The 12,157-nt window shown below is 34.5% G+C and overlaps 1 protein-coding gene across 5 annotated transcripts in view; it reads left to right on the top strand.

The window, feature by feature from the left end:
• The window catches only part of PDLIM5 (PDZ and LIM domain 5), a 220,156-nt gene that overhangs the window by 118,363 nt on the left and 89,636 nt on the right, over nucleotides 1-12,157 (top strand). For 2 of the 5 annotated variants that reach the window (XM_032631935.1, XM_032631938.1), the window contains exons 4-5: nucleotides 2,171-2,213; nucleotides 4,174-4,265. In XM_032631935.1, coding sequence (XP_032487826.1) covers nucleotides 2,171-2,213; nucleotides 4,174-4,265 — 135 coding nt within the window. Of the gene's footprint in view, nucleotides 1-2,170; nucleotides 2,214-3,846; nucleotides 4,266-12,157 lie in introns of all 5 variants that reach the window. The other 3 variants (XM_032631934.1, XM_032631937.1, XM_032631936.1) reach the window with 2 other exon arrangements.

Below are 12,157 nucleotides of genomic sequence, written 5' to 3'. Positions count from 1 at the left end.
AATGAAAACTAACCATTCTGGGGCTTTTGTTGTTGTTGTTGCTAACCTGTTTAAATAAGAACTAACAGAAAAAACTAAGGGGTTTGTTTTCATAGACGTAGGATATGTGCGTTTTCTTCTGTTTGGAAACCTAGTGACTGTTAAACATCCGTCTTTTGTATAAATTGTTTTTGTGTTGCTAGAAGAGCTCCATGTACCTTTAAGTGTCCAGATGGAAAAAGAATATTGTCTTCTCTATTATGGCAAGCTTTCTTTTTTTTTTTTTTTGGCTGCGTTGGGTCTTTGTTGCCGTGCGGGCTTTTCTCTAGTTGTGGCGAGCAGGGGCTACTCTTTGTTGCGGTGTGCAGGCTTCTCATTGCGGTGGCTTCTCTTGTTGTAGAGCACGGGCTCTAGGCGCACGTGCTTCAGTTGTTGTGGCACGTGGGCTCCGTAGTTGTGGCTCCCAGGCTCTAGAGCACAGGCTCAGTAGTTGTGGTGCACGGGCTTAGCTGCTCTGCAACATGTGGGATCTTCTCAGACCAGGGCTCGAACCCGTGTCCCCTGCATTGGCAGGCAGATTCTTAACTACTGTGCCACCAGGGAAGTCCCATGGCAAACTTTCAATCATGTCTTGGGTAGTTTTAATGAGTAGATCCTTTGTGATTACATCTTACTGTGAAATTTCAATGAAAGGAAGATTCCACTGTTCTGTATTTGAACTTGTTTCCTTTGCTTGTCATAATAACCCTATAAGCTAAAAGAGAAATTGTCTGATTGAGACCACACGTGGAAAGTTGTACAACTGCAGAGGGTAATTCTACATGGCACTAACCAAATGTTAGCATCCATTGTGGTCTCTCATTAGGTTAGCCAATTATTCAGTCTGTGCCTGCCCTGGCTAACCAAATTAGTTGTTATTGGGAAATTCAGTTGCTGCTAAAAATGTTGATGAGAGTTCATTACTAGGTTATGATCATGGAGACCAAATATCCTGTGTTAGCTTCTCTGTAAGTAAAATGATCTCATGGTTTGCATCTTAAAATTATCACTTATTATTTACCTACTATGGTTATATTTCTTGAATTCTACACTTGCTGTCTTATCCTCAGGCTTATGTGTTGTAAGAGGAGTCAAACTGCTTCTGACATTACTAAACATAACATGTACCTTAATTCTGGGAAAATAGCCTTTAAATCATTAGAAGCTCTCCAATCATTTAGTTACTGTCCTTGACTACAGCCAGTGTATTGTAATATATAAGGACCGTTGGCCTTAGTGCCATCCTAGAAGTAATTTACTTTAATTTTGGAGTTTCTCATGTGAAGAATGGGGATAATGATAGTTGCTACTTTGGTTATTTGTCATGATTATATGACATACTCACTCCAAATCAATTATCGTTATTATTAGTCCATGATAACCAAAGGGACAGTAATAATGCAAAAAAGCATAGATTAAGAATAATATATTTGAATATGAGAATAGTTCTGTGCATGGATTTTTGTCCTTCTTCCCTGTTCTCTCCTTTCTACACTCATTACTGATGACCTATTACATGCCAGGTGCAGTGCTGATATAGACACAAGCGGGGCGTGGTCATTGCATTCACTGAAATTATAGCCTAGTGGAAGAACTTAGTTTGGTTTTAGTAGAACAGATACAGTAACGTGCACTGAAGAATATAAATACAAAATTAATATGCCTTCAGTGACCCAGTTCAACCAGAATTTATTCAGTATCTTCACAAAAACATCCAATGTCCTCTGGGCATATTCATGGATGATAGGAGAAAAGGCAGATACTATTGGAGATAGAGATGCAGATTATTTGTTTCAGGAGCCATGCAGGGATCAGAAAGTCATGTTTATTTTACCTTACCCTTTTTGGTAGGGAATAGCCTTAATTTAAAGGTTAAACATGGATGCGTTAGCAAACAGGACCGGTGTTTGTCTTTCCTCATTTGAGTGGGTAGAGTGGGTATTCATACACTAATGAATACCTAGTATATGAGGTATTGGATCTTACAGCATTTGAGCTGCATGAACTAATTAGATTGTGAATAGTAAAACCATGAATTATGAAACTGTAAATTCTGATGATTTACTATATTGAGGTATATAATAATAAAAATTCCATTAGTAAGAAGTTTGCAAAAATTCATGTTTTTTTCCTTTTTCTTTTTTTTCCTCAGAGCATCTGCTACACCCAAGCCTGAGCCGGTTCCTGTTCAAAAGGTGTGTTTCTAATCTAGCATCACTAGGATATTATTTGACTGTCCCTCTTGAACCACTGTAACTTGCGTTCCTGTCTCCAGTCATACTGACAATTTATAGTTTCGATGCAGTTCTCCGCACAGTTCTTCTTTAAAGATGATGAGGGAAAGTGGAAATCAACACATACAGAATTATCATCTGAAATTATTCCTCATCATTTAAACATTATTTCCAATATCGTATGTTATCAATAACTCATATCCAGATTTCTTGCCTTCACTTTTAATTTGCCTATCTCTATTCACATAATCTAAAAAGATGAATATCACAGTAAGTCTTTAATAACATTTTATTAGTAATATTAATGAGTTTTTAAATTACATTTTCAGAGTATTCTTGGATTAGGTTATTGGCAAGTGCCCTTTTTTTCTCATATATATCCTGAAATTGTCCCAAGCCATTATTCATGTAATCTGGTTTTGCGCTTTTAGGGGTTTCCTCCTTAATTTTACTTGTGCCTTTCCATTGAATTTGTTTATATTGATTCCCAGAGGCATGAAGGTACTTTATGCCCCGCAGTTAGCTTTATTATTTCTGTAACATTAATTTAGATTACTTTTTTTTCCTTCAAATTAAACATAATAGAGCCACCATTGTATGCTTTTTAAGGAATTTTGATTGTTTTTCTTTGGGGATGGTAGGGACTTATTCTTGAATGTCATAGAAGCTTAAGCTGTTGTTTTTTGTTTTTTGTTTTTAACTTCATACTTACTCTGGGATAGGGGTTTGTAAACACAAATTCTGTTAATTTTAGGAGGAATTGAGCTTTCTTAGTTGTTGTTTTTTTTCTTTGACTGATGGCAGTGAAGAAACATCTAAGATCTTTTTTTTCCCCTCATGTAACTACTAAATATTAAATATTTATTTTAGAAAAGGGAAGAAATTTATTCCATCTTTAGTGATATCTCACAACATTCCAGAGAGAGAAACAACAGGTGGATTACAGGAAAGGGAAAGGATTGATTTTGTTTTGTTTGCTTTTTTTGTTGAGTTTTTTTTTAAGGAGTGATTTCTTGATTCAAAATAATTAGAATGTGCACATTTCTGAGTCAGATGAAAATGAACATTCCTTCAGTTGTTTTGTTTTGTTTTGTTTTTAATTGAGTTAGAAATGTGCTGCTGCTTCTGCATGAATCAAATAATTGTACTCTGGAGAGTAATTAAACAGGTTTGAAAGATGGAATTATAATTGAGACTGGATATTTTAAAATAAATATTTTGGTTAGTGATGTTTTATTTATTGTGGGGTATTTAGAAAATTTTCCTTTGGAATATGTCTGAATTGGTACTTATTTTGGCCTTTAGGCTTTTTGATAACTTTTCTAATCTATTTCCTAAATATTTTGAACTCCTTTCATTTTTATTAAAAAAAAAAATCTACTCAGTATGTGCGTCCGCGTTATGCATGCTGGGACCAGTTGGCATGCATACTGTGTTATATCAACTCATTGTTTTTATCTGAAAACGTGTGAAGTTTGGCCTGCTAACATGATTGTGTTTGTCTTTTTACAAACTAGCTGTGTGTTCTTTTCAGTGGATCTATTTTGCATGTCTTTGGCCTGTTTTTGTGTATGTTTATTTTTATTTTACATAGGGAGAACCTAAAGAAGTAGTTAAACCTGTGCCCATTCCATCTCCTGCTGTGTCCAAAGCCACTTCCACAACCAACATGGCCTACAATAAGGCACCACGACCCTTTGGTTCTGTGTCTTCACCAAAAGTCACATCCATCCCATCACCATCGTCCGCCTTCACCCCAGCCCATGCGACCACTTCATCACATGCTTCCCCTGCACCCGGGGCCGCTGTCACTCCTCCCCCATTCGCTGCATCTGGACCGCATGCTAATGCCAGTGTTAGTGCTGACCAGCGGTCATCTGCACTGAGCGCTGGTAAACCTGCAGTTAATGTCCCACGGCAGCCCACAGTCACCAGCGTGTGTGCCGAGACTGCCCAGGAGCTAGCGGAGGGACAGAGAAGAGGATCCCAGGGTGACAGTAAACAGCAAAATGGGTAGGTGGCCAAGGGTGCTTTCTGCTCTTATCAAAACTCTTCTTTCAGGCAATTTCCAAGCAAAACTTAATTTCCATCCCCCCCAAAATCAGCTGTTCTTTGAAGGGAGGGAGATGAAGTTTCATTTGCTTCATTAACATGTAGCGTTATGTTACATACAATACAACACTTTCTGCAAGGCGATCATAGGTTAATCCAGACCTAATTATGCATTTTGACCTGTTATGAACCATGTAACAGACTCTGTAACTCTTTTTCTCCAAGTCCTGGCACAACGTGGAGCAGCTGGCCCTTATAATGCAAGGCAAACCTTGAATCTTTCTTCCTCAATTTTTCCATCCTTTTATGAGCCACCAAAAGTTGAAACAGAGTGGTTGCAGTTGTGTCAGCTTATGTATCTCATGCTAAAGAGAGGAAATGAGAAGTCTGTAAGAAGCTTTTTTTCTAGGAAGTAGTTTTAAGACGGAAAACAAATTTAGTTTTGACTCATGTCTATGTATGATGCATTAGCTTAGGTCAGCTAGCTAAGCAACATTCTTTTCAGATAAACTTATGCTGGAATTTAGTCTTTAAAATCAAACAGTAATGAGAGGACAGTAACATTAAAGGATGCTTAAAAAATATCAGAAGCAAATTAGAGGATATTTCACTGTAAAAATATTTCTAAAATTTAAAGCAGTGGACACTAAATATATAATGTTAGCAGAATTTTTTGAAAATCCATTCCTTATAATAATTTTCCCCCCTTTATGGTACAGATTTTTAAAAAACTGGTTGAAGTCTGTTCTCAGCAGCCTCCATTTATAGACGGTTATTTTATTCTTTTTGGAATCCAGTGACCGTACTTTAAGCCAAAGTCATTTTTGTAAAATCATTTTGATCAGATTTATTGTGACAAAAGTGTCTTTTAAAAGGAAAACAAAAGGAAATAATTTGCATGCGTGATTGTTTTTACCAATGCCGGTTCCCAGGAAAATATAATTAAAATAATTGTGTAGATAGGTCCTTTCTGAGATAATCCCTTCTGAATGTTAATTCATGTAATGAAGGGGCTGTGCTTTCATAGCACTGCTGCCATGGCAACTTGGGGGCTTTGAAAAAGAAGGTGGCAGGGTTCCAGGCTGTTGCTGAGAGGAAGGGGCAGGTCTGGAAGGACAGCTACGGGGCCCTACATGCGGTTTTGTGGTGGTGGATGGCTTTTGAAAGTTTCGATGTATAAATTGAGAAAAACTAGTGTCCTAAGTTATCTCTTCTTTCATGTGAGGAAGAGAAGTAGTATGTAGTGTTGAGATGCGTTTGGTTATATATTTTTTGGTATGTCTTTTTTAAGACAATAGATTTTAGAGTAATCAAAATAGTACCTTGAAAAAACAGATGCTGCCTGTCAAATGCTAGCCCCACAGAAAACTAAAAGCAGAAGTTTATTGTGTTTGTTAAATTCCAGGCTCAGTAGAAAAAAGTCCTTTGAAGGAAGTATTTGAGTTAAAATCTTTTCTCCTTGGTAACATTTCTTGAAATTTTATAAGAAAGCCTTCTTAATGGAAATTTGTAGAGATAAAAGCAAATTGAGGTTACGGAAAGGTACTACATTGAAAACATGTGAAAATACCAAGCTGAAATTGTGTTTTATGAGTACAGCTTTGGTGATCAAACTTGAAATGATTTAAAGCTTATTATTTTCCAACTGAAGCTGTAGGCAGAGGTATGGTTACAGGGTCTCTACAGTGGCTTCTTAATCAGTCGACACGTGGTTATCGAGCACATGCCTGGCGTTCAGCGCTGCACAAGGTTCAGGACAGAAGGGATTATTACATATTTTGCATCATTAACAAGCAGATTACTGCTTTGCATTCGTAAATTGATTGCATTTAAAAATAGCTTAATTTCAGATGTTGTCCAGATACGTTAGCACGATGAAAACTTGAAAACAAAGTATCTATGAAGTTCTGAGACATATTTGCAGTGCTCTTTCTCTTACTACATTTAGAGCAGAAAAATCGAAAATAAATCACACATTTTACTATTTACTAGTTGGTGATGTGTCATTTTGAAGAGCAGGTGTTTTGTGATATTGATGAATTTCCTGCATCCGGTGTCAAACTATTTTCCTGAAATCACTGTCAGCGTTTTTACTAATTATGTGATTATTGAATTTTCCACATTTTTATAGTGTGACAAAAGATCTTAAGCAAAACTCTTTCACAGTTGAGGGTTGTTCCTTTTTTTTTAAGAGAGAGTTGTTACTTTTTATGAATTACTTTTTATTTTAAAACTAATACATGCCAGTAACCAAAAATTTAGGAGTTTAGGAGGATGTGAAGTTAAATGCATAAGTTATCTTTTTCTTCAAAGCAGGAGGACTATTAGTTTTTAAGTGATTTATAGGCAACCCACCCAAATTTATCTAGGATTAATAAACGTAAGACACAAATAAGTGCTTATGAATTATGCATCATTACTGAGAAATAGTTATTCATCCTAATGGTATGAAATCTAACGATTGTGTTGCTATCTTTATAATATTTCTTAATAATACTACGTTAACATTCCTATTCCTTCTTATAAATAATAATGAACAAGGTACTTCTAAGAAATTTTTAGTCCATCTTGTACATATATGAATTTTTAGTTTTGGCTTACTGTCTTCTTAATTACTCTACTTAGAGCAAAATGGAACTTTATATTCCAAACTGGAAAGGAGTCTATTTTACATCAAGTAGTTTAACTGATTTACCTTTTCCCTTTCCATATGCCCTTGCATTATAATGTGCCACTGCTTTCAAGAGGTAAGTCTCTCATGCATCCTTAATTAATTTTAATTTCATTGGACTGCAGTTTCTTCTAACAGTTCTTATGTGGGATTTTGAAGAACCTGGCCTTGGAAGATACAAAACATGATATGATAGTAATCTTTTTAAATGCTTTTCTCTTTACAGAAAACAAAAGTGACAGAGTTAGTATCCACATTACTGGAGAGAAAATATGGTGACTTATATATGAGTAAACAGCATGAATGCCCGATTTTTGCAAAATTAGGCTAAATTTTGCAAAATAGCTGTAATTTAGAATAACCACATTTAGCCTTTTCAATAAGTTTGGTTTTGCATTGCTGTGTTGTGGTGAATTCCTTTATGGTAGTAAATAGTAGTGTTTAACTTTTATCAGAAAATATATGTGGGGTTTGCTGTGTAATGGTTTAAAAGAGGTAATGTTCGGGGTAATTTGTATCAGTCAAGACTATCAGAATACAAAGATAAAGATAGAATGTAAAGCATAAACATATGTACCACTAGTGAATAGTACATATAAAACTGAGTTGTTTTCCAAATTCATATCAAAACCCAATATTTCCCAGGTAAAATCTTTAAGAACCATTTCGATTTTTCAGCCAGTGTTACTAAAAGTTTGAGAACTCTATATATGCAGTTGTGTGTCACTGGATGATAAAAATTCTGTGCACCTTGGAATTTGTTAAGAGAGTTAAGTACCAGCTTGTTAAGTGTCACAGGTAGTTGGCATAGGCATTGAAAATTACTGTGGTATAACTTCAAAACCTTGCTTTTGTGTCTGTTGGTATTGATGATAAACTGGTGATTACTAGCTTTAAAAATAGATAAAAATCACATTAGGTAAGAACTTAAATTAATTTTATGTTATGATTATTCTGAGCATGTGCTGAAATTTCCTTATCATCATACTCTAGAGTAGAATTGGAAATATGGAATATCTATCTTAGACACACTGGAGGGATTAACTATTGAATTATTAGAGCAACTTTATTCCAGTGTGGCTACGATCTCACTAATTGAAGAGTTTCATGTTATAGACACATAAGAATATTGCACAATGCACTAGAGAAACACCCCCAAGCCCTGATTTATTGTTGGTCTATTTAAAGTTAAATTCTGTACACAAAGATTTCCACTAGTTACTAGATTCCAGTGTAACAATTTGACTTATAAAGGGGAAAAAAATGGGACTTGGAAAAATAAATGTAAGCATTTAGGTTAAATATACATTTTTTAAAATGCAGATTAAGATTCATTAATTTTTTCATTATTACTAAGCATTGTGCTAGATGTTTTGAAACGCAGTATGTGATTGAATTCTCAAGTGATAGAGCTAAGATTCAAGCCTAGGGTTTTTTGAAGCCAAATTTTGGTGTGTCTTGCCAAATATTTGGTTCTGTCACCTGTTTGTGCCCTGGGCTTATTTCTGTTACTTTGAATTAGTATTTGTTTTTCATGGTTATAGACTTGAGGATAAGTTGAGTGAATTGAGGCTACATGAGTGAATAATGTGCATAAACTACAGTTGGGTTTGATAATACTTTTTCTATGTTGAGTCGCTGGAGGATCTATTCTAACAACGAATCTGTATTTGTATAGTTTTCAGAGTGCTTTCAAATACAAAAACATACACCCTTACAAGAATTCTGAAAGATGAAGAAATTGTAATCCATTTCACCATTGAGGAAAAGGAGGCTTCTTGGGGATTGCAGCTTGTCCAGGCACAGAGGAAGTGGGTGGCGTAGCTAGGGTGAAAAGCCACGTCATCTGACTTGTCACGTTGGCACAAATGCCACTGTGGTGTATGTTGGGCTATTCCACTTGGGCACATTTTCTAAAATTCATGAAAATATCTGTTCAAAGTATTAAAATTGGCATCTTTAGGTTTTAACTAATCAACCCTCTGCTGGCTACCCCTTACCACATCATAGAATATTTCCCCCCAACTTCATTTTGACATAAAACTTCTTCCCTAAATTTTAAAATGTTTAAATATATATCTAAGATTTTATTCTGAGGTTATTCAGAGGAGGTTATTTTGAAAAACTGTTTCCCTACTATTTAAAATAGCAAGGCAGAGGAGAGAATGCTTTGCATTATGGTTTAGAGAAGACTAAATGCCCATAAATTACTGAGATTAACTTAATCCTGCATCTCACCCCCACTCAGCAAAACTCAGCCCTTTATTGAGTTAATGAAACTGACTTTGATGTGTGGAAATACCGCTTAGCTACAATGCACAGTCTTAGTATTCAAACTGGTAGGCAGCTTTTCTCACTGCGTTTATAATGAGTAATTAGTTACTCTGACTAAACATCATTGTGGTAGGATTGATTCAGCAACGCATAGAGAAGCTGTATAGCATTTTATACTTTCATCGTCTCTATACATAATAGAATGTGAATATATTTGTTTTTAATGATTTTATGCTTAATAGGCTATATGAATGAATTATGTCTTTCCTCTTTAGGTGTTATTAACCTAGTTCTTTTATCATATCAAACATGCCTTTCTGGGCAATAATTAGGTTGCTGATAACACAGAACTCTGGAGTTCCTACAAGTGAGCTCTAAACTTCCTGGAATTTGCTTCTGAATAAGGGCGGTGGTAATGATGGACAGGGGAGAGTATGAAAATTGAGTAATAGACTATTATTTATGACCCACTGCTTCATATATTTTTCATCATAATCACTTCATTTTAAAAAATAAGAGAAAATTTTCATATAGCATATTATTCCTTTATAGTGTATGGCTCAGGATAATTTATGTGAGATTACACTTGCTATTAGTAATGTATACTTCTTATCTTATGTGAGACTGAAAGATTTTCTCTTCGTCTGCTCTGATTTTAAAAGTGATTCTAAAATGATCTGTTTCTATATCTTACATCTTATTTATATTTTAATCTCTGCCTTTTATTAGGAACCATGGTAGGAATTTGGATTCACTCTAAAATAAATTTTATAAAAACCTAGAAAAAAATTTTAAATAGTGAATCTTTCTTGGTATTAGTAACTTGAGACTTCAACTAGCATTAATATATAAAATATTTTTCAGTGTTTTTTGGAAACAAACAAATACAGATAAAACTGTTCTCCAAATAATAACAGTGTAACAGAATTTTGACTAACACTTGTTCATTTTTGTTTGTCTGCATTTACATGATTATTTTGAAGCATGATGTTTGGTGTAATGTCTTCATTTTTTTGAATTTTGTTATTTCATTTTTTCTTCTTCCTTTTTTTTTTTGGCCTCATCTTTGTTGCCCATCATCCTGGGAACATCACTGTCTTCTCTACTCTATCACATCTTTCTGTGTGTGTGTTATTCCTCCTTCAGTAACCCTGGCACTGTGTAAGTACCTCATCAGTGGTTTCTTTTCTAATTTTTATCATTGTCTCTCTGCAACTTTTCATCTGGCTTTCAACTTAACACCATCACCAAATTTTGTTAGTCTCTTCTCATTGCTTAGAATTTTCAAATATATTAGGAGCCTAGGAAACTTGTTTTCCATGCTAGAAAGCTAAACCTTCAGAAAGATAGATTATTATTATAGACAGTATATACTGGAGTTAGAGATATGGTTGGGGCCTCCCGTGTTTAATATTTTTTAAAATTTTGAATAAATTTGCTAATTTTGAATGTCTGTATTTTGAAATAAATTGTTTGCTCTTGATAGTTGAATTTATATTCTATCCCAAATACATTTCAAAAAATCAAATTATTGAGATTATTCCCTTCTTTAATCGTAGTCATGAGAGTTTCAAAGGCAGTAAACGTTTAGAAACTTTCTATCACTTGACACAGACCTTAAGCTGTGGTGAATGTCACAAAAGAGTCTAAGACGCACTGTACTTTTCACAAGTGTGTTGTGGCTAAAAAATATTCTTAAGTGGTGACATTTTATTAATCTTGGTGTCTTAGCTTAACACTATTTTTTTGTATTTTTATAGTCCAAACCTTTTATAGAGGATAAAATAGTCTTATAGCTGAAATTGGCACCATTTAAGAGTAAACACTTACTGACTATAGAGAAATTTAAAACTATAAGTTTAGTAGCTTAAATATAAAGTTTTTCAAGTAATTGCATAAGATAAAGTGTTGTCTGTTTGGGAATCTGCCAGAGACAGTGTATTTATGAAATAGCGTATGTCTATTATTTTGTAATTAAAGAAAATTATGTCTATTTTAAAAAGGGTTAGGAGGTTTTGTTCAATATCAGTAAAAGCTATTTTAGGTATTTCACTCCTGGAATATTAAAATTTTATCATAAATAATAATTTGAATTACTATTAAAATATGCTACTAAATATACCATTAAATAGTATTAAAATACTATTATTAGTATTATGTGTAAATACTATTGATTCTGTTCTTTACATATATGATGACTTGTAGTCTTAGAACATGCATTGCAAATAGTTTTGCTAATAATCATAAAAGAACACATTATGTTACTTTGTGTTAGTGTGGAAAGCACTTTTACATACTTTACCTACCTTATTTATTCCTCAAAACAACCCTTTAAAGTAGATGCAATCCCCATTTCTCAGGTGGTAAAAATCGAGACTTGGAGAAGTTAAATGACTTGCATAAAATACACACTGAATGGAGGATGTATGCTTAGAACTACTACCTGTCTGACTGCAAAGCTAGTGTTAACGTTAATTCTACCATGTCACTGGGCACAAACTGTTCTAGTGTACTGAGACAGTTTTTGATGGTATCCCTATTACAATGACAGCAGTCACGTGGCATTCTGATAGCAATGTGATTTTTTAGCAGTGAGTTAACCTAGCAGGTGTTGCCACACACATCTGGCACTCTTAGGGTACTTTCTCTGCTTGGATCTTGTGCCACTTGTCTGCTAGTCCTTCTTCTCTTCTGAAACGAAACTCATAATTTAGTTTGCATTTATCCTATTTGGGGGGCGGGATTGAGAAGGGAGGAGTATTTATAAAGTTACCTAGATCTTAGGTTAAAGTGTTTAAATAATGTACATTGTAAATTCCGTAACATTGGTATTTATGCTTTCTTAATAGAAAAATGAATAGTCGTAGCAAACTCAAAGTTCTCGAACTCCGTAATTTACACATCCCTT

The sequence above is a fragment of the Phocoena sinus genome, chromosome 5 (assembly GCF_008692025.1).
Source record: "Phocoena sinus isolate mPhoSin1 chromosome 5, mPhoSin1.pri, whole genome shotgun sequence".
Lineage (NCBI taxonomy): Eukaryota > Metazoa > Chordata > Mammalia > Artiodactyla > Phocoenidae > Phocoena > Phocoena sinus.
The sequence above is the reverse complement of the archived record's forward strand: the minus strand, read 5'-3'. Positions and strand labels throughout refer to the sequence as shown.